General features: G+C 42.9%; 1 protein-coding gene across 1 annotated transcript in view; it reads left to right on the forward strand.

Annotated features, from left to right (window-relative positions):
- Positions 1–312: 312 nt before the first annotated feature.
- Positions 313–22,789, forward strand: part of ABLIM3 (actin binding LIM protein family member 3) — a gene marked incomplete at its 5' end in the record, with an annotated part of 92,867 nt that continues 70,390 nt past the window's right edge. The window contains 3 exons of the mRNA XM_083353374.1: positions 313–463; positions 1,287–1,427; positions 11,530–11,713. Of these exons, the coding sequence (XP_083209500.1) occupies positions 313–463; positions 1,287–1,427; positions 11,530–11,713 (476 nt within the window). The remainder of the gene's footprint in view (positions 464–1,286; positions 1,428–11,529; positions 11,714–22,789) is intronic.

Raw genomic sequence — 22,789 nt, forward strand, 5'->3', positions numbered from 1 at the left:
TTCCTGACTCACTTATGAGATTCAGTTATCATCTTCCACGTATAATCTTCCAATATTTTCCATCACTTTTTCTCCCCCTTTTTCCCCCCCATTAGCACATATTAAAAACTAACTTGTAAGGAGAAAAAGATGAACTAACTGCACAAAAAAACCATTGACTGGTATCGCTAGAGTTGCCAGACTGAAAGTACATCGCGTGTGTGTCAGAGAAAGAGCGTTTCTAAGGCTTTCAACAGGCTGTCTTGTCCTCTGATGTCCTCAAACAATCCCCCTGATAACAAGGGGTTTTTCTCTCTCCTTTTATCTGATAGGATGGCATTATCGTTGGTGCTGTGTTCTCAAGAGCATGGTTTGGGAAGAATGTTTGGTCATTTTGAGAGGCCTCCAGTAATCTGCAGCACAGATTACCTGGCCGAGCAAACTTCAGGAGACAAGAAACCAGGAAAGCTCATCTCTCAGCCAAGTCTCTTGGGGCTTTCTAAAACCAACAGCTTATTTTTCTCTTTCTCTCTTCTCTCTCTGTGATACACATAGCCGCAGAGACATTTTTCCGAGTAGAATTCTCAGGTCTAGTTGAACTAACCTGAACAAATCAGTCCCTGGCATCTGCTGTGTGTGTGAATCCCAGGAGAATTCGAGACCTCCTCAAGCAGGCAATCCTCAGACAAAATTAACTTCTTGACCCTCTGCTTTTATTTTTCCAAGGAACAGCAATACGTGTCAAATGGCGGCCCTTAAAATAGCTCTCATCAAGTGTTCTTTCCAGCTTCAGTTTATGAAGAATGGGTGGGGGAATGTTTGTTCTTTGTAAATTGGCTTGAGACTTTGAATTAAACGAGTTTGTTTACAATAGGCAAAATACGTAAACTGCTTTCAGCCTTTGTTCGTCCTTTCTCAACCAACTTCTGCCTCTGATCTTTCTGTTGCTTGAAACAAAGGATTGGCTAGCTCCTCTTTCTGCTAGGTAATTTCATCATTGGTGACTTGTAGCATCCGCTAGAGTCCTCCAACTATCACTGTGCCAAAATAATTGCAATGAGGGCAGGTTTTCTGCAATTTCGGTGATGACTGACTGATGCTATGATAAGCTGCAAGCCACTAGGGGAAATGGCCTTCGATAGTCAGGAAATCATTTTCAGTACAGGGAACATCTGAAGGAAGACATGATTAAGAGTATAATTATGTTTGTATGTATAGGTAAAGAGCAACTAGCTAAATAGTCAACTGGTTTGAGATATACCCCCTCTTGTGCCACACTAATAAGCTGTATGTTTTACTTTCACCAGCAGTTCCTTTTCAACAAAACCCATACAACTCTGGGGGGCGTCCCACCATAATTCAATGCTATCGCTGTGGAGATACTTGCAAAGGCGAGGTGGTGCGTGTCCAGAATAATCACTTCCACATCAGATGTTTCACATGCCAGGGTAAGTGCTCCATGTTGTTCCAAGCTGAGACAGGATTGTGAACCTATTTAAAGTATAGGATGCCAGTAGGTCCATTTACTGAGTGAAGAGAAAGGGCCAGAGGTTATGGTGCCTTTATTTATTTTTATTGATTATTTATATAATTATTTTATTTATTTAACTCCTACAGTCTCAATCAATTACTCTTAACAATTCAAAAAAATATGCAATTAAAACATTTTAACGGAGGCATGTCTGTCTTCTTTCTCGATCCTTGAAAACTTGGTGTTATAATTGGAAAGACATACATTGCAAACTAAATTGAATGTCCTTAAGCAGTTGCAGAATACTGATAAATGAGTTCCTTTGGCCACAGTATAGGTTAGTAGGTGGAGTTGATAGCATATAGAAATTTGAAAAGAAGGAATCTGGGTTTAATTGGGGTTAGGAAAAGTGAGAAGGTTCCTGCTTAAACTGGAGATGTCCATTTAAACCCAGTCTATTACTCATTCCTAAAGCCTCTACAGTGGTATTTTCATGAATTTACCTAGAGATTTTTAGTAGAAGTCTAAGAATCTTCACTGATGTGTAATTTCAAAGATATTCGGGAGGAAGTCATGCCTGCTAATCTGATAAAAAACTAAGAATGATCTCTCTCTCTCTCTCTCTCAAGAATTGTAAGGTAGAATAACCAAGAGCTATCCTGGAATTTCTGATATCAGTCTTGAAAGCCTATCCAAATTTCCCTTTGTTCCACATATAATAAACAAATCAAGGTGGGATTACATTGGGCTTCGTTCCATACATTTTCCTCTTTCTCAGAACTATTTAATCTTTTCTGCAAGTCCCCCGATAACAGCTTGTTCAACATTTTCCTTATGGCCAAGATCAATTCTGCATTTTCTCCGTCTCTTTCCGACATACCCAAGAATTTGTGTCTCTAGACATAAATGCAACCCCTAGCATTTCCAGACCCAGATGATAGTTGTGAGGGATACTAGAAACTGCAGTTCCCAAATATCTGCAGGACCTCAGGTTCCCCATTGGTTATTCTCTCACAGGCAAATAGATCATTTCAAATAAATTTGTATGCACGCATTGGTGCAGGCCATTGTGTTGTTTGATGATAGACACAAGTGCTAGCTAATGTGAGAAAAACTCACTGTTTTGTTAAAGTAATAGAAGTGGTGAATTGGGAATAGGGTGAATCTCTTGTAATTCATGTTGTACCCTTTATAGCTCTGGTTACTACTCATTAGAACAGCTGTTTCAAATATATGCAGTAAGAAGCCCACTCACATCTGTTCTGGGTTTAATTTTTCAGCCTCTTTGCTTTACTCCTCCCACTCACCCTTCCATCACTAGGGCAGGGACATAATTTAGTACTTCACAACATTCAGTTTTCAGCAGAAGGCAATTTAGTCTCCAAATACGTTCAGGATCACATATGGCATTTGAAAACTATCCCATATAATAGGAAACAGATGATGAGAAAGAATTCCAAAGATGGCCAAGACTTTTGTATGCAGTGTCACATGTGGCTCCTGTCAGTCAAAGTTTCATGAAGGGCATTATATGGCATGGTAGGAAAATGAGGACATGCACTAATACATGAAATGATAGGTGAAAAACATGCAGAGAAATGCCACGGTATTCATTCTTAAAATATAGAATGGGCAGGAACAGTAACAATTTACTTAAATAAGCAAAGTAGTGTCTCTTTGGTCATGCTGCCTGTTTTGGTATTTACTCTAAAAGGGAACAAAGTGTGCTTAGTTATTAAGTAAATATACAGAAAAGGAAAGACCTCATAGGAAAACAAAACATTTTTGGTTGGCTTTTTATTTGTTATTTTATGCAAAGTAAAAAAATACAAAACGCATTTCGGAAGAAAACTTCTTCCACAGGGATAGTTTGAAAATGAATTCAACTTATTATACTATTACATAAAAGACAAGTAATAGCTATTTAAAATACCAGCCAAATGTTGTTTAAAGGGGATATTAACCAAATATATATGATTTGAAGTGCAATTTTCATGTACAAGCTGCACATCACATTCCAAAAGTGTTTCGTGGGAATTGTTTTTGCACGGGGTTTTTATGTAATTGCACAATATATCCAGTTCATTTGCAGATTGCCCAAGGAATTCCATCCAAACTTTGCTAGATGTTTTTGCAATTAAATTAAAAACAAGGGCAAAAATAGTCTTTCTGTGAAATGTTGCCTCTTGTTCTCAGCTTATATGAAGCTCCCATAATTAATCACAAAGCTTCCTCATATTTAACTATTTCAGACAATCAGGAAGTTTTAGCTCGTAGACATTTTTCCCCACCTCTATCTCAAATCAGAACTACCCAAGGAAATTCAGTTAAAGGTGGTTAGCAAGATATTCTAATACAGGGGTGTCAAACTCAATTTCATTGAGGGCCACATCAGAATTGCGGTTGCCCTCAGGGGGCCGGGTGGGTATGGCCAGGGTGGGCGTGGCCTACTGGGTGGGCGTGGGCAGAGTGCGTATGGCCTACTGGGTGGGCATGGCCAGCTCTACATCGTTCGCATCAAGGGTGCCTATGGGGGCCTGGGCAGGAGTGGGACAGATATGAGGGTCTCTGGCAGAAGGAGGGTCTCTGGGCCAGGGCCAAGGCAGTGGGGGCCATTCCCTCACTGTTTCCAGGATGGCTTCATGGGCCACATGAAACCACTTCGCGGGCCGGATCTGGCCCCCGGGCCTTGTGCTTGACATGTCTGTTCTAATAGAACTCACATCAACTGAATGTCTCCATTCAGAAATCCCAGGATGTCTTGCCCTATAAATAGAAAGACACCTGCTTTGTCATTATGCCATAACTCTTCCTCCTTCTCTTTGATGACAAATGAGAAGAAGGTTCACAGCCATTCTGCCAAACCAAGATTGTTTCTACCAATGAAGGGGAATAAGAGAATAAGGAGAATAAGATGTTTTGACCTGCTATGTACAGGAGCATATTTCTTTGACCTTTGCCACCACCTCCTCCTTCTCCTGGGATCTTAAGAACCTTAACCTGGGGCTTCTAGATAACCGAAAGCCATTTGAGTATCCCCACACCCACCCAATGGATCTCACAAAGCAAGATCACGCAACTGATTATTTGCAAAACTGTATTTATGTATTGCCCAAGTTGTCCTCAGTCATCCAAAACAGACACTGAAACTGAGATCTAATTGCATATTATCTTTCCAAATCCCAAAGAGTAGGTGCAAGTTGTTTTAATTGTGATGAGAAAGGATGCATGCTGATTTAAACAAGATTTTAGATTAGAATTGCAAAACATGTTTGAATGCAACGAACAAACTTGTGCAGGTCCAGAAATTAAGCAAGTGGGAATGAAGACCACACCTGGAAATCTGCAGCCAATTTTGGTCACTATATCACAAAAAAGATGTTGAGAGTTTGGAAAAAAATTCAGAGAAGAGCAACTAAGATGATTAAAGGCCTGGAGACTAAAACGTAGGAAGAATGGTCGCAGGACTTGGGTTTGTCTAGTCTGAAGAAAAGAAGAAATAGGGGAGACATGATAGCAATATTCCAGTATTTGAGGGGCTGTCACCAAGAAGAGGGGGTCACGTTATTCACTAAAGCACCAGAGGGCAGGACAAGAAACTGACCAAAGAGAGAAGCAACCTGGAATTAAGGAGAAACTTCCTGACAGTGAGGACAATTAATCAGTGGAATAGCTTTCCCCCAGAAATTGTGGGCACTCCATCACTGGAGATTTTTAAGAAGAGGCTAGCCCAGGGGTAGGCAATCTCGGCTCTTTTATAACTCATGGACTTCAACTCCCAGAATTCCTGAGTCAGCATAGCTGACTCAGAAATTCTGGGAGTTGAAGTCCATGAGTTATAAAAGAGCCGAGGTTGCCTACCCCTGGGCTAGACAGTCACTTGTCTGAGATGGTATAAGTCCTCCTGCTTGAGCAGGGGGCTAGACTGGAAGACCTCCAAGGTCCCTTCCAGCTCTATTATATTCTAATTCAGTGCACTGGAACTTTTACATGCCAAGCCCCTTGAGAAAGTAGCTCCAAAGAGCATTTGTTCATATACTAAATCATTTTTACCCCTTTTTAAGAAACAGCCTTCTACAACTCTTAAAAAATTCATTACTAGTTTTTTTTCCCCAAGTTGGTGTACTCAACTTGGAAAGTAAATGTGATTTCATTCAGAGAATCTTCCACAAATATTCAATAAACAAACCATGGTAAATGAAGAGATCAATAGCAGTTTAAAGCACCTAGAGAAACCCAGGTATGATTTTTTTTTAATGTTGCATAAACATTCACAATATCTGACCTCTGATCTCAATCATCATTATATCTGAGGATAAAAAGGATGTAGAAAGTACTTAATAAAAGAAGTCTTCTTTACTGCAGGAACATAGAATTATTATTACTGTTGTGGCATGATGGCGGCTTAGTTGTGCAATTAACTCATGCACGTTGTCTAATCCACCCTAAAATTTTATTCAGTTATTCAAATATATAGATACACCCATCTCCCAAAATCAGTCTTCTGCGGTTGTGAGTGGGACTTTCATTGAGACAATCTATTTCTGCAGTCATTTTAGGTAATATGTTATAGCCCAGGGAATCCAACTAGTAAACATTTCCTTCAACGTGAAAGAGCGCCCCCCCCACACACACATACACTTACATTCATCTATAGCCTACTTGTGGGGCAGTATTATCATCCTGTTTATCAGCCTCCAAGGAGAAAAATGAACAACAGATAGGGGGGAGAAAAAGAATCAGCATGTCATATTGCAGCTGTATTATGAGTTCCTAGTCCATAACTCAGACCAAGGGCAATACCTTGATTGATTCATTGGGTTGCAACCAGGTATGTCTATACAAAACAACTTCTCTTAGCAGTACAGGGATGATTTATGTACGGGGGGGTGGAATTCTAGCAAATCTGAATGTTCTCATGCTCCTAGACTTTATTGGCTATGCAGGCTTTCAGAACACCACAGGAAAAGTGTGTGTCTCCAGTCCCCTGGAGTTTGATGTTGATTATTCTGTTAGACAAAGACTTCAGCCGGTCTCCAGCTTCAAAAGGTACTTGGAACCACTAGGAGAGAACTTGGCAGCCCTCTTTGTTTGCTTCCAAAGCAAAAGGAAATCCTTATTCCCTAATGGGAAGTAAAGAGAAGGATGCTTGGTGGAAAGATGAAGTGGTTGAGGGGAAAAAAATGAATGAATGAATGAATGAATGACTGAATGAAGATTGCTGCAAAAAATGAAAGCAAGAGAGAATTGTTGAATAATAGGCATGGAGAGAAAATATAGTTGCAATCAAGGAGAACAAGGAGGAGTTAAGGATTGAAAGAGGCAAAGAAAATGCAGGTTGGGGTTTTAAAAATATTTTTTAATCCCATCTTAATTATTTTTACAAATAACTCCAGGCAATGAACATATCGAACACACCTTCCTCCTCCTATTTTCCCCACAATAACCCTGTGAGGTGGGTTAGACTGAAAGAGAAGGACTACTAGTCGAAAGTCACTCAGCTGGCTTTCATGTCTAAGGCAGGACTAGAACTCACAGTCTCCTGTTTTCTAGCCTCATGCCTTAACCACTACATCAAACTGACTCTTTGATGGAATTTAAGCATTATTTTGGAAGTGATTGATGAGGGTAAGTGAAGATCATCGAGCAGGAAAAGTGGCATCAAAAATAAAAATGCTTTAAATGATTTGAGATATATGTACGAGAAAGGCAGCTGTAAATCAAAAAGTGGGACTTAAACAAATCCTGTAAGTGTTAATGCCCAAGGAAAAATCAAGGCAAGAAAAACATAAATGCTATGAAAATATTGGCTCTGCAGGTGTAGCTGAGATAATTGGAGAAATCTAGGATACCACAATAATCCTCGGATTGTAATGGCAATTGGGACCTGGATTGTCATCGCTAAGCAATGCAGCCATGAAGCACAATATCTTTTGGCAATGGCAGTCTCAGCAGTCCCAGTTGCTGCTGTAAACCTCAAGATGCACAGCGGGTCATGAAATGAGGCCCAAGTAAGGAGCCTGAGAGCACCACAGGGCTTGGGGGAGGCCAGTGCAGTCTAGATCGGGGTCCCCAACCCCCGGTCCATGGACCAGTACCAGGCCACAGCATGCCAGCAACCGGTCCGCACAAACAAGCGAAGCCCCATCTGCGAGATGCAGGCAGCACACAAAACCATGCACCCTTCGGTCCGTGGAAAAACCTTTCTCCATGGAACCGGTCCCTGGTGCCCAAAAAGGTTGGGGACCTCTGGTCTAGATACAAGTCAGAGGCTGGGGGTAGGATCTGGGATGACTGGTGCAGGCCACCTGCAAGTCAGGAGAGGGTTTGGGAGGGTCAATGCAGGCCATGTGTGGGTGAGGGTGTGGTGCACCAGACAGGAGAAAAAACAGGAGCGTCGTATTGGAGTGACTTGCACTTTGACTGCTGGCTTCCCATTGAATTTGCCTGTGATCAGCCAGCACTACCTGCAACCTTATAATTGCAAGCCGGGAATCTTGAGCGTTTGGATTGTAATCACATGCCCTTGGGGTTGCTGCAATAGCCAGAGCTTCTAAGCTCAGCCATACATCCAGTGGTGGGATTCAGCTGGTTCACACCACTTCGGCAGTACCGGTAGCTAATTTTTTGTTGCCCAGGCCCAGAATGGACTTCTGGAAGCAGCATCCACACAGAGAACTGGTTGTTCACATATTTGAATCCCACCACTGTGTACATCCATTTTTTTTCCAGCTGTAACTGTAATGGTCACTGAATGAATGGACGTAAGCCAAGGACTATGTGTATGAATATGGTGTCATTATGGAACGGCTGCACACAACGTGTGTGTGTGTGTTTGTGTGTGTGCGTGCTTGACAATAGAAGGGATGCCATTAATGAATGGACGTAAGCCAAGGACTATGTGTATGAATATGGTGTCATTATGGAACGGCTGCACACAACGTGTGTGTGTGTGTTTGTGTTTGTGTTTGTGTGTGTGCGTGCTTGACAATAGAAGGGATGCCATTACTGTTCTCTGGCACAAAAGGAGCAGTAACAAAAATGAATCACAGGGAAATTAGTTTGTTTAGTACACCTGGAAGTTGTTTATCAGAATTCTAATCAAAGGAGCGCAAAAAGGAAAGAGCAAAGTTTTGGATGCGTTGTGCCAGACAGTAGGTGTCCAGACTGTTTTTGGCTTTGTTTGGGTTTTTCTTTTTGTTGTTGTTGTTGTTCCTTAGCAGAAGGAGAGATGCATGAATGTGGGAATGTACAAATGTTGATTTACAGAAGATGTCTGATAATGTGAGAGGAACGAAATGTGAAGCATGAAAGTATCTGCATGTAAGAATGCACTTCTGTCAAGTTTGCCATATGGAAATCAGTATTAGGTATGTCAGGAGAAACATAAAAACAAATAGAATTCAATGGCACTCGTGTGGCAAAAAAAACAAGAAGAAGAGCCTCAAGGATTAATATGGATTCTATACCAACAAAGTATATGGAGATGTTTTGGTCAACGAGGATCAGATTGCATGTTGCATATATGAAAGATGAATGCATGGATTGAGAGGAATGGGAATATTGGGAAAATTTTAGTTGGATGAAGCTGATGAGATCACTGAAAGGAGAGAGGCAAGGTAAGAAGCAGCATGGAGATGTGGGGTGTAAATGAATTAACTCTGTTTCTTAAAATTAAATTCAGCATTGGTCATGTTCCCGCTATTGCTTTATCTTGGTCTCATTCATCTTTTTAACCTTCCCAGCAAACTCTATTTGAAAAATAAATGTAGTCTTCCCCCTCCCACTCAAAATTGTTCAGGAACTTATCCCAGTTTGGGTCTTCCCAATGTAACGGGAGTGAAATTCCCAAATGTATTCTTACTGGCGACTACAGAATGACAGCGGTAAACTGAGGCAAGCTTGCCTGTGTGACTGTAACATTGCAAAATGCTTCAAAAACTACTGCTCGGATTATCTGTCTTTCAGTGGGTCATGTCTTGTGAGTGTAGTAATTGAGCCATTTCTTCACTGCATTGCCAGTTTGTTTCTCTCCCTTGCCTCACTGGGGAATTACAGGCCAAGGTCACTGAAAAGACAAGAACTCCACTCAATGTATTTCTCATTCTTTCCCATGGCACCAGTTGCCATTAAAGATCCAATACACCAGTCGCCCCTCTGCTAGCCTACTCAGCCTCTCAACCTGTTTGGTTGTAGTCAATCAAAAGGGCACATCTTGTTGCCGTCATGCACCAAGGCTCACAGACAATTCCCCAGGCCAGGCTTTCTCTCGGCAGAAATCTCTCTTCACAACATCTCCCCCACCCTCACCTTGCTCTATTTTCACTGTATGGTGCTAACAACACAACAGGGGCATTATAGAGCACTGCAAGAAGGATCTTGCCCTCCTAGAGTCTGTAGGGAGTAGGGATGGTAGATAAGAAGTTACTGTTTGATGACGGGCAGAGGAGGGTGGCAGAAGGATGGAAATTTATCATTACAATTCAAGAAATGGTTTCACTGAGGTGACTCGGAGTCCATCATTGCAGAGAAACTCAAAACTGGTTCAGGCACTTGTATAGTATCTAAGGGTGACCTGTGCACTAGAGAACACTGGTACAATTCTAACACACCAGACGGACCTTTCACATAGGGAGTTCATCCGTGTACTGAGATCACGCTGCCCAGTGCCAGTCATCCAGAGTGGGCAGCGAGGCTACCAAAGCAGTCTTTTACCTCCATAATTATTCTGCGTGGCTTCCTGCCCAACTTGTTTTCCAAAGATTGTTTTGCACAATCTCCTACACATAAGCATCTCATTAGACACACCCTCTCCTTAGGAGAGCATTGCATAATGTGATCCCCCACGCACGAGCAGACACACATACACACACACACACACACACACACACACACACACACGGGCCCTTGACAACCCCAGCAAACATGTACATGAAAAAAAAGTCAATAAACAAAAACAGAGAGCAGAACATGTAATTTGGATAGCAAAGATGGAACTGACAGGGCAGAAGACAAAAGCTGGCTGAAGGCATGCTGGAGCAGAAAAGCTTTCAAGCTTGATCAGGAAGAGTGTCATCAGGGAGAAGCCAAAGGATTTCCTGAGGCGCAGGGCCTGCCAAAGCTGCGCCATGGAAAGACCCTCTCACATACCGGCACCAGTCGAGCCTCAGGTGTCAGTGAGGGGATAAAAAAAAAAACAGGTGGCGGCTTCAGATAATCCTGCTTCAGGCTGCTTTATCTAATATTTAGATACTAGAGAGCCAATAGGCTGAGTTGAGAGGAGGTGATTCGGCAGACACATTTAAGCCATTCCAATTTGCAAAATGAATGACCGAGTACATTGAGTTGAGATTAGAAACGGCCTGGAAGCCAGGGGTCATAGATATAAGAAGGAAGCCAGCTTTCGACTGGCTGATGGGAATTCCTAAATATGGCTGGTTCCCCTGTATTTGGTCTTCCTAAAAGTAATGTTTTGGGTGCTCCAACACTGGAGATTTTTAAGAAAAGACTGGGCAACCATTTATCTGACATGGTATAGGGCAGGGGTAGGCAACCTTGACTCTTTTATGACTTGTGGACTTCAACTTCCAGAATTCCTGAGCCAGCCATGCTGTGGGGGGAAAGGGAGAGTTTCCAAGTTGAGCCATGTTGGCTCAGGAATTCTGGGAGTTGAAGTCCACGAGTCATAAAAGAGCCAAGGTTGCCTACCTATGGTATAGGGTCTCCTGCTTGAGCAGGAGGTTAGATTAAAAGACCTCCAAGGTCCCTTCCAACTCTGTCATTATGTTTTATGGAAGAAACACAACTCTTATATTTTGGGAAAAAAGCAATGGGGCTTTTGCCAATAAAATTACTGTACAAAATGTGGATCCATTCACCTTGGCTATGAAGTGTGGACAGGGTTTAACTCCTAAATGTCTCCCCTTCGATTGACAAACAAGGCTTTAGGCATGACACAGGCACCCCATCCTTAGGATGGCACCTCAAGAAGTGACTGTTGTTTTAAAAGAGAAAGGTGCTTATTTGGAGAGATGAAAGGACTGACTTTTCTATCTCTGTGTGTACTTTCCCCTCTGTAGTGTGTGGCTGTGACCTAGCGCAGTCTGGCTTCTTCTTTAAAAATGGGGAATACATCTGCACCCATGACTACCAGCAGCTCTACGGCACCCGCTGTGACAGCTGCCAAGACTTCATCAGTGGAGAGGTCATCTCAGCCTTGGGCCGGACTTACCATCCCAAGTGCTTTGTCTGCAGCATGTGCAGGTGAGTCAACTATCTGACAGCAACGGGTGAAGCCCTCAGGATTGACGATGATGGTGAGCAGAATTCCCCCCTTGGGGAAAGATGCAGTATTCGTTTTTAAACCACAGATTGCATGATAGCTTCGCTGCAATCAGTGTACAGGTAGTCCTCGACTTACAACCACAACGGAGCCCCAAATTTTCTGTTGTTAAGTGAGACATTTGTTAAGAGAGTTTTGCCCCATTTTACAACCTCTCTTGCCACGGTTGTTAAGCGAATCGCTGCACTTGATAAAGTCAGTAACCCAGCTGTTAAGCGAATCTGGCTTCCCCATTGACTTGGTTTGCCGGAACGTCACAAAAGGTTATTTATAATAAGTATGAACCGGTTACCGAGCATCCGAATTTTGATCACACGATGATGGGGATGCTGCAGAGGTGGTAGCTCTGAAAAATGGTCATAGGTCACATTTTTCAGTGCCGTTTTAGCTTTGGATGGTCACTAAATGATCTGTTGTAAGTTGAGAACTACCTGTACATTGCCTCTGCATCTTATCAGACATGGGGGAGGGTAGAGTTGTCAAATTGGATTTGTTTTATTTGGGAAAAACAGAATCTAGACTGGAATATCCTTTCAGCCGATGCCAAGATTTGATCCCAGTCCAGCGGTTGCAGGAGAAGCGTGGCCTCGACCCTTAGAATTTGCTCCTCAGTTGGCAGATCTTCTCTAGAAAGCGATGGCTGCCTAAATGCACTGCCTTTCTAGCCTGATGTGCTCTCCTGGAATTCAACATCAGCAGTGTGTTTTGGGGTGGTTTTGTGTTTTTTGCTTATTTCCTTTTCTTCTTCCTTGTTCTCCAAATAATAATTTATCCTGCCCATAAAAATCTCTCCTTTTCAGCAGTTGGTCAAATAATTGATGTTACCAGCATGGCAATGAAAATCTAGAAGAAGAATTACAGGTAGTCCTTGACTTACAACAGTTAATTTAGTGACGGCTTGAAGCTGCAATGGCACTGAGAAAAGTGATGGGTGACCGCTTTTCACGCAACCATTGCAGCACTCATGTTGTCAAAATTCGAACACTTGGCAAGTGGCGCTTGGGACCCTGTGATCCGCTTTTGCGATCTTCCGACAAGCAAAGTCCATTGGGAAACCAGATTCACTTAACAACCATGTTACTAATTTAACAACTTCAGTGATCCACTTAACAACTGTGGCAAAAAAATAGTCTGCAGAATGATTCACTTAACAACCGTCTCCCTCAGCAACATAAATTTTGGCTCTGTTGTGGTCGTAAGTCAAGGACTATCTGTTACTTGCTTCTGACCGCTTGTATTCTTCTTCTACAACTAGATACAGGTAGTCCTGTTGCTAAGTGAGACGTCTGCTAAGTGTGTTTTGCCTCATTTTGCAAGTTTCCTTGCCACGGTTGTTAAGTGAATCATTGTAGTTGTGAAGTTGGTAACCTGGTTGTCAAGTGAATCTGTCTTCCCCCCACTGATTTTGCTTGTCATAAGGTCACAAACATTGGTCACAGGACCCCGGGACACTGCAACCCGTCATAAGTATGAACCAGTTGAACTTTGATCACATGCCTATTGGGATGCTGCACGGCTGTAAGTGTGAAAAAGGGTCATAGGTCACTTTTTTCAGTGCCGTTGTAACTTTGAACAGTCACTAAATGAACGATTGTAAGTCCAGGACTACCTGAATCAGCTTCTACTGCTTATACCAGGGGTGTCAAACTCAATTTCATTGAGGGCCGCATAAGCATTGCGGTTGCCCTCAAGGGGCCGGGTGGGTAGGGCCAGGGTGGGCGTGGCCCGATGGGTGGGCGTGGCTAGAGTGCGTATGGCCTACTGGGTGGGCATGGCTGTACATCATTCACATCAAGGGTGTCTATGGGGGCCTGGGCAGGAGTGGGACAGATCTGAGAGTCTCTGGCTGAAGGAGGGTCTCTGGGCCAGGGCCAAGGCAGTGGGGGCCGTTCCCTCCCTGTTTCCAGGATGGCTTCGCGGGCCACATGAAACCACTTCGCGGGCCGGATCTGGCCCCCGGGCCTTGTGTTTGACATGTCTGGCTTATACTGAGTGAAAGGGAGAGAGATTCCTGGTCCTTACCTCAAAAAATACTTTCCAAAACACGTGACGTTGTGCAAGGCAGCTTCTTCAAACGATGTATTTCCCTCTCTTAGATTTAAACTGCCATAATCCTTCACCGACAGTGATACTGGGGAAGGTTTTGCCGAAGGATGAAGCAGTACAGGAAAGAGATTCAAGGCAGGGGCTTCCGGGTCAGCAACAAAGGCTCAAGAACAGCATTTGAATATTTGTTTCTAACTGGTCTGGTACTTAAATATTGGAACAGAAATGCAACTGATAATTTAAAAGCAAAGCAAAATAAATCAGGAGGGTGAAGGAGGGCAAATATGATGAAAAGCTTCCACCTTTCTCCCCTAGTCAAATTAAGCTGCCTTCCTGGAAAAAAGTTGTTGCTTTGCTTTTTTTCAATCCCCCTTGCAAGTCAAATTCTTAATGTAAAAAAAACGGTATTAGAAAGCATAAAGACCTGAAGAAGACATAACGGCCCTTATCATCAATGGTATCACAGATACACCTTCCGTAGGTTTTCATAGCAGTTGTCTGATTGCGGCTGTCTTTACTGGCAATGGAGGCAGTTGCTAGGGAAGGGAGCACCAAATTGCAAACTGAGTGATAAAAAAAAATAATAATAATTCTGCACAGGCTGCTGGGAAGAAGTCTGCTTCCTCCTAACAAGTAAGCCGTGGTGTACATTTGTCATTTCTCTAAAGGAAGAGAATCACAAACAAAATGCATGTTCACAATTTGTAGACAGTAACTTAACATGGAGAGAACAAGTTGGATATAATTAGGCAGGAACTGGCTCCAAAAGTTATGATTATGTGGCATTAATGAGATGAAGAAAGTGTGAAGCAAGTGTAAGGCTAATTCTGATTGTAGTGACAATCTAATGATTAATTCGGGTTTCGGCTGGATGTCCGAGGGAGTGGTGAAAATGTTGTGACCTATGAATGATTCTAGGTCTCAAAAATCCTCCGGTAGGACAGGTCTTTTACTGTGTCTTTTTTTTTTTAATGTTTGGCTTTTGTATTAGAGAAACATTAGAATTAAGAAAGAGTGTCAGTGAATGACAGGAAAAGATAGGCTTAAATTAACCCTAGGAGATTTATGTGTCTACACCTACAAATCGCTGCCATTACCCGTGCGGTATTTTGTTAGAATCACTATACTGAAGTTTCTTTGTTGTGGAATCTGTACCACCCTTTCTGTAGCAACCAAGGCTGTTTTCCACTTAGCCTAAATGGCATTGTTAGTCCAGCATCAATCACTGTCCTTCAGGGTAGGGTGATACTAGTGTGGGAAGTAAGCACGTTATTATTGAGGCTATCCATACCACTTGTTTCTTACAAGCACTACCAGGAAATAGCTGGTAAGCTAATCCCCAAGTTGCTCCACTATTGAATGGCAATAGCAACAAACCACAATGTAGTGTAAGTACAGGCTAAGAGGAATGCTGAGCAAGGTGGAGGTACATTTACAAGTTGAGTAAGGTGGATATGAGGCTCAGATTATTTTTCCCAGACGATTGAGCAGTTGTGAGCAGCTTGGCAAGTCTGATGTCGATCACTTTCCAAAAGGTTTTTTTTTCCCCCACAACCTGGGCAAAAATAAGTATCTCCACTGATCACCTGTGGCGGTGGATTAAAGGGCAAGGATTGGTACTTAATGCTCAGGTTGTAGTTTATCTCATTGTATTCAAGTTCCTTTGCTTAAACTTTGTGAGAGGGGGATTATTATTTCCACCCATACAAACTGGTCGCCTATTTGATCCCAAACTTAAAAACTGGCATTTAGTAAAGCCTTACTCTTGTTCTTTTGCATGGGAAATTAATACATTGAAATAAATCCAAGCTTCCCAGCGTCTGTGTTCAAGATGTTTTATATACATCCATTCATCTAGAGAAGGGGGGGTCCCCAAATGCTTCAGCCTAATTGATCCCTTCATGATACCAAACATTTAACTAATACTACTTTAACTAATTGTAGCACAAATAATAGCAACAACAACAATCCCTTAAATCATCCCATTGACCTCTTTGGGGAACCCCTAATCTAGAGGAAATATAAGAATCCTTCCCTTCATTGTAATGAAATGTCATTTGTAGCCAGCTATATATCCTCCACTCTGGGTTCATTTCTCCAATTATCTGTCTCTAAGGAGGGGAATAATTAGTTTGCATTTCTCAACTCAGATTTAAATTCATCTTTCTTTCTACTATAATTAATTTAGAATAGTTGCTGTTCCTTCAAAAACATAGATTTTAATATTAACTCCATTTATGCTCATAGAGAAGATAGTTATCCTCTTCCTAGTGTTTAACCAATTTAAACTGAAGTATAGTTAAAGTGTACTAATCAGTATTAATTGTTCTGAGTTGATGTGTTTAAGAATAATGTTATATTCTAGGATTTCTCATGTTTTTTCTTAGGGTTCATGTAGCTTTTGTAGCATTTTCCTTGCTTAATCTTATGGAGGGAGAGAGAGCAGTATACTATTAAAATAGGTGTTTCTTAATTACAGAATTAATTAGCAGAATTAAGCTGCTAAGGCAAGCTTCTGTACTTACATTCTACAGGAAATGTTGATCATTTAACTGTGCACCTTTAATTCTCTCCTGGCAGATATGGACACCTATGTCTATGTGTGTCTGTGTTGTATTCCAGCCCATTTCATCTCATGTATTTCCTTTTGCATACACATGCACATCTTGAGTGCATGTAAATATTAGCTGTTGCTAGTTCTTGCAATATTTGTTTTATCTGTGTGAAAAGCAAACTCTTTGCATTTTAAAGTATACCGCTGTCTGCATCACATTCTTCAACTGTCTGGGAGAGGTTTGCCAGTTCTTTGACCATGATACTTGATGTCAAACAGTCAGTTCTGCAAGTTTGCCCAACTGTCATCATGTTTGCAATAAAGTCAGTCCTCTATCACAACTTCTTTTTTAAAAAAAAAGAAAAGAAAAGATGGGGATGTGAAGAAAGCACTGAAGCCATCAAGGTGTTGAAGGAAAACAGAGCAATCTCATAGCAAAATAAGGAGAAAGATGGAAAAGCACCAGTGGGTACTGAAATTGCAGAACTGCCTGTTGTCAAGTCCATCTGTCTGTCCCTCTGTTAAACAGTGTCGTCTTATTGGATTTAGGAAGTGTCCCTTTTCAGCGGCTGCTCCCTATAGTCTGGAGTGATCTCCCTCCAATACATACTGGCTTGCTTATAGAAAAGCAATGAAGTCCTGACTTGGAGTTCCCTTTTGGTTATTTTAATTGTTTTGTTTGACTTGCTGTTTTATATACTGGATTATTTTATTTACAATTTATGGTTATTTATTTTTTTTGCTAAAATTTTATTCCTGTTGTACAGTTCTCAGAATCAAATTGTTGGGTAATCTTAGAAATACTTGAAGCAATCAATCAAACGAACATTTGCATTATGTGAGATTTCAAATAAATTTTCTGTACATCAAGGAAACTCCAATTTGGGCACACTCCATTAAAAAAAATGACAGCTTCTTATAGAGGGTCCTTCTCCACTGCTTCGTAGAATTCCACCATGAAGTAGGAAAAAAAGTCCATATGGGTATGAAATTTGCTGCTCTACTGCTCACCAGCCTTGATTGTTGCTGATTTCCCTCCAAGCTGATGTGTGACAAAGTCTAACAATTTACATTCCTTTGAAGCTCTTTTTGAACAGTGTCGGAATAAGGGAAACAATACTGCACAAATGTGCATGACTTTGGCCTGTCTTGCTACAAGGACAGGATAAGGACATTGTTGTGTAGTGAGTTCTTTGCACAGGAAAGGAGACTAGGCAAGTGAGTTCAACAAACCTCATGGTTTATTGCTTGCAGGATCTGAACTGAGAATTGGGCTACAGCTTGCAGCAATTTATAGCCTGGCCCCTAGGCGGCAGCCAATAGGTTTAAAGCAACCCATTGCCGCCTAAGGGCAGCCAATAGCAGCACTGGAGACCTGGTGTCTGGGTTGCTGGAGAGCTATTAGCTGCTCCAACTTACCATGTGGTGTTACAATTGAGCCCAATACATAACACACCTCCCCTCTTAGATCAGACAAACATCATAGCAATAATTGGCAAATAGTACAAGTTACAAGACTTAACATCATAGCAACCCGAAGGCTTCAACTGGTGCAGAATTCAGCCGCGCGAGTTTTGATGGGAGCTTCCCGATACTCCCGTGTAACACCTCTTCTCCGTGAGCTGCATTGGCTTCCGGTTGCCCTCTGGGTGAGATTCAAGGTGCTGGTAATGACCTATAAAGCCCTAAATGGCTTGGGTCCGGACTATCTAAGGGAACACCTGCTGCCGGCATCATCTTCCCATTATCCTGTGCGCCCCCACAGGGAGGGCCTTCTCAGGGTACCGCCGGTTAATGAATGCCGGCGGGTTATTCCCAGGGGAAGGGCGTTCTCTGTGGGTGCGCCTGCCCTATGGAACCAACTACCCACAGAACTTAGGACTGTCCCTGACCTTCGCTCATTTCACCGGGACCTGAAAACTTGGCTCTTCGATCTGTTTGGTCCAGACTGTGGTGTTGTTAATTTAACTAGGTTTTAGATTTACTCTTGGGGCTTGAATTTAATTTAATTGTTTTATTTGTTTTTAATTTTTTGTATTCATGGTTTTAACTGCCCTGTAAGCCGCCCTGAGTCCTACGGGAATAGGACGGTATACAAATCCAATAAAATAAATAAAATAAATAAACTTTTGTAAAACAGTACAAGTTACATTAGAGCTTTGGTTAGCCAGAATGAATAGACTTCCATTATAGCACACAAGACAGTTAACATCATAGCTCCAATACTGTTTCAGTACAGTGACAAGTTACAGTACAGACAACTTTATAGTTCCTTTATTTTACAACATAATCAGCTAGATAAGAAGGAGGCTTGCATGCCCTTGTGGAACGCCTTGGGGTTCCAGTCACTTTCTGGTCTACCAGCTTACCCATCGGGCCAGGTAGACCAGTGTCTCTTGATGCACTTAAGTTAAAGGAATTAGATGCTCTCTGGCTGGCCTCTCCAGGTTGGCCCACCCCAGAGTTGGCACAGTGGTTGTTAAAGTCTGGTTGGCTTGCTCCTTCAGGGGATCCCTGTTGCACTTCTGGACTCCCCTCCTCTATGCCCAGTTCCTCATTGCTTAAGAAGGAAGAGTCTTGAGAGTCCATGTATGGGCTGGCTTGGCTGCCAGCTTGGGGACTTTTGGAGGCCATTGCTTAGAGGCCATTCTGGAAACCGTTTTCTGAGTTGATCAATGTGGCGTCTGACAACTTGCCCTCCCTCCAGCCCCACTTCATAAGAAAGAGGACCAGATGATTTGGTGATTTTACCAGAAACCCACAGATTCCCATGTCCATAGTTTCTGGCCCATACCCAATCGCCCACTTGCAGCACCCTCGAGATTTTTGGTCAAGAGGCTTCTGCTGCCACTCTCTCTGGATGCAACCTGTCCAGTTTAGTGATCAGTCGCCTCCCCCAACAAAGTTCAGCAGGACTTTTGCCTGTAGCAGAGCAGGGCGTAGAATGTTGGCAGAGTAAAAAAATCTGCCAATCTGTGATGCCAGTCACCTATTACAATGCGTTTGAGTGATTCCTTTGTGGTCCTCGCCATTCTTTCAGCTTGACCATTAGAGGGTGGGTGAAAAGGGGCAGATGTTGTATGTTTGATAAGATTTGCTCTTAGGAAGGCCTGAAATTCAGCAGCAGTGAATTGGGCCCCATTGTCTGAAACTAAGACATCTAGCAACCCATGTGTGGCAAAGAGTTTTCTCAGCACCTGGATGGTCCTAGCAGTAGTCATGTTTGCAACTGGGATTACGTCCAGCCATTTGGAGTGGCTGTCCACCACTATGAGGAAGTGCTGTCCCTGAAAGGGCCCAGCGTAGTCTATGTGAATTCTAAAACAGGGAGTGTGCATTTCTTCCCACCTGTGAACTGGGGCATGTGGCATCTCAGGCCTAGATTGCTGGCATGTATAACAACCATGTACCTGTGTCTCAATGTCCTTGTCAAGGCCAGGCCACCAAAGGTAGCTTCTTGCTAAAGCTTTCATTCTGAATGCCTGGATGGTCCTCATGTAATGACTGTAAAACCCTGTCTCTCAGTGAAGAGGGGATTATGACTCTGTTTCCCCATAGGATGCACCCCTTGTGAGCTGATAGCTCATGTCTTCTGACAAAATAACTCTGAAACTCAGAGCCTGGGCTTTTATCTAACCACCCTGTGTGTACCCATGAAAGCACTCTACTAAGTTTTCTATCTGTAGCTGTTTCTGCAGCAATGTCCCCAGCATGGAGGGGAAATTCTGGTAGGTCCTGAATGGAGAGAATTCTGGCCGCAGGGGCTGAGGCTGGTTTCATTAGTGGCAGTGGAAGTCTGCTGAGGCCATTAGCATGGCCCATTGCTTTACCAGGTTTGTGAACCAATTAAAATGTGTATGCAGATAAGAAAATAGACCATCTCAACATTCTTGGGGAAAGTATGTGGGGGGTTTGTTTATCTGTTGTGAAGAGTCCCAACAGTGGTTTGTGGTCTGTAAAGACTGTGAAGTCCCTGCCATATAAATAGTCATGAATTTTTTTTATTCCAGCTACAATGGCTAGTCCCTCTTTGTCAATTTGAGTGTAGTTACGCTCAGCAGAGGACAGTGTCCTCGAATGAAATGCAATAGGGACTTGTGTTCCATTCTTTTCTAAATGACTCAAGACTGCCCCCACCCCAAATGGAGAAGCATCACATGCTAAACAGACTGGTTTAGACTCCCTGAAATAAGTTACAGTGGATTTAACTGACAATAGTGACTTTAAGTCCTGGAAGCATTTTTCATGAATGCTGGTCCATTTCCATGGAGCTTTCTTATCTAAGAGAATGTGAAGAGGCTCTGCCAATGCAGCCTTGTTAGGCAGGAAGGCATGGTAGAAGTTGACGAGGCCCAAGAATGCTTGTAGCTCTCCTTTGGATTTAGGACTAGGAGCCAATTGAATGGCCTTCACTTTGGATTCAGCAGGGTGAATACCATTAGCATCAATTCGAAATCCTAGAAATTCCATTGAAGGAACCCCAATACTACATTTGCTCTTCTTTAATTTGAGGCCTGCTTCTCGAAGCCTCTGTAAGACAACCCTGAGCCTGCTGGCTAACACTTCTGTAGATTCTCCAGCAATAAGTACATCATCAAAATAAGGGCAAACACCCTGAATGCCTTTAAGTGTGTGTTCCAAGATTCCCTGGAAAATGCCTGGAGCAACACTAACTCCAAATTGTAAACACTTTACTTTGAAAGCCCCCCTGTGAGTCATGATCATCTGAGCCGCAGCTGTGGCCTCATCAACCAGCAGTTGCTGATAGGCTGTGCTAAATTTAATTTAGCAAAAATAGTGCCTCCTTGCAAAGAAGCTAAAATGTGGTTCACCACTGGAACAGGGTAAGCGTGTTGTTTAAGGGCTTTGTTAATTGTACATTTATAGTCTGCACATATTCTAATTTCTCTGTTGGCCTTAAGTGGAGTGACTATAGGAGTTTCCCACTCCCCACCATCAACTGGTTGTAAAATGCCCTGTTCTACAAGCTTGTCTATTTCTGTGTCAATTTTATGTTTGAGGGCAAAAGGGACCCTTCGAGGCTTAACTCTAATGGGAACTATGTTGGGATCTAGCTTGAATGAGATAGGCGGGCCTGTTCCTAGGGCTGAATCAAAAATGTCTGCAAAGTCCTCGCAAACTGACAAAAGGTTTGTAGCTTGTGTCTGGTTGATACCAGTTATTTGAATGCCTAAAGCATCAAACCAATCGAGTCCTATGAGATTTGTTCTCTGGCCTCCTACTACTATGACATCCAGGTGCCCATAAAAACCCTTAAATTTTATGGCCAAGATGGCTTCCCCCTTAACTTTGACTTGAGCATTTTGAAAATCAGTTAAAATTATGTCGGAGGGCCTTAGCTTGGCCCATTTTCTACTGCGACTGCACACAAAATTGAAGGTGTCCAGGGAAATAATGGAGATAGCAGAGCCAGAGTCCAACTCCATTTTACAAAGGACTCCTTGTAGCTCTACCTGCAGTTTGAGTTTAGGTTTGAGGGGGCGTCGGGCCCCGGTGTGGCATACACTTCTATGGCTTCTACAAAACCCCACACTAAATGGACCCTGGGCCCCGGTACCTCTCCTAGTTGGATCTTCTGACTGGTGTTTGGGTGGCCGGTCCCTCTGGCGAGCTCTGCGAATGGCTGCAATGTGGCCTGTTTTGCCACAGGCCCTACACATGGCTGACCGGAATCTGCAATCAGCGCGTTGGTGGCTGCCGCCACAACCTTTACATCTTGGTAAGAGAACTGCCCTGTAAGTGTTCTCTTGCTGTTTGCTGCTGCGGTTCTGTGTGTCAGGTTGCTTGTGAAGCTTGTTGACTTCAGGATCTTCTTCCTCCGAAGATTCCTCTGAGCATTTGGCGTCCTCATGGTGGACTGTTTCATCTTGTTTCATCATTTTGATGGGCTGGACTGTTTGGACTTCACCCCCAGTGGCTTCATCTGCCATTACTTCATCTTGGGCTTCGATGAAGGTTAAATTTGGTCTGGCAAAAAGTCTTTCCTGAAGCATTCAGTTCCATAGGCCACAGACGAGCTGGTCTCGCAGTCGCTCCTTTACGTCAGACAATTTACAGAGCTGTGTGGCCTGCCTGAAGGCCGTGATGTATTCTGACGCTGTTTTGCCGGGCTGCTGCATTCACTGTTCAAACTTGACATGCCAAGCAATCACCAACATCTTCAGCTGGAAATACTCTCCCAGCTTTTTCTTAAGGTCCGCATAGGAAACTGACTCCAGTGGCATCGGGGCGAAGAGGTTTTTTGCCAGGTTTGAATATAGCTGGGCCGCCACACAGAGCAGTGTGGCGGCCTTCAGCCCATCTTCTGCAACTTGGTTTGCCTGGAGGTAGTTTTCTACCTGGGACAAGTAGGAAGGCCATCCCTCTGGATGCTTGA

Source organism: Vipera ursinii (genome assembly GCF_947247035.1).
Source record: "Vipera ursinii genome assembly, chromosome: 2".
Lineage (NCBI taxonomy): Eukaryota > Metazoa > Chordata > Lepidosauria > Squamata > Viperidae > Vipera > Vipera ursinii.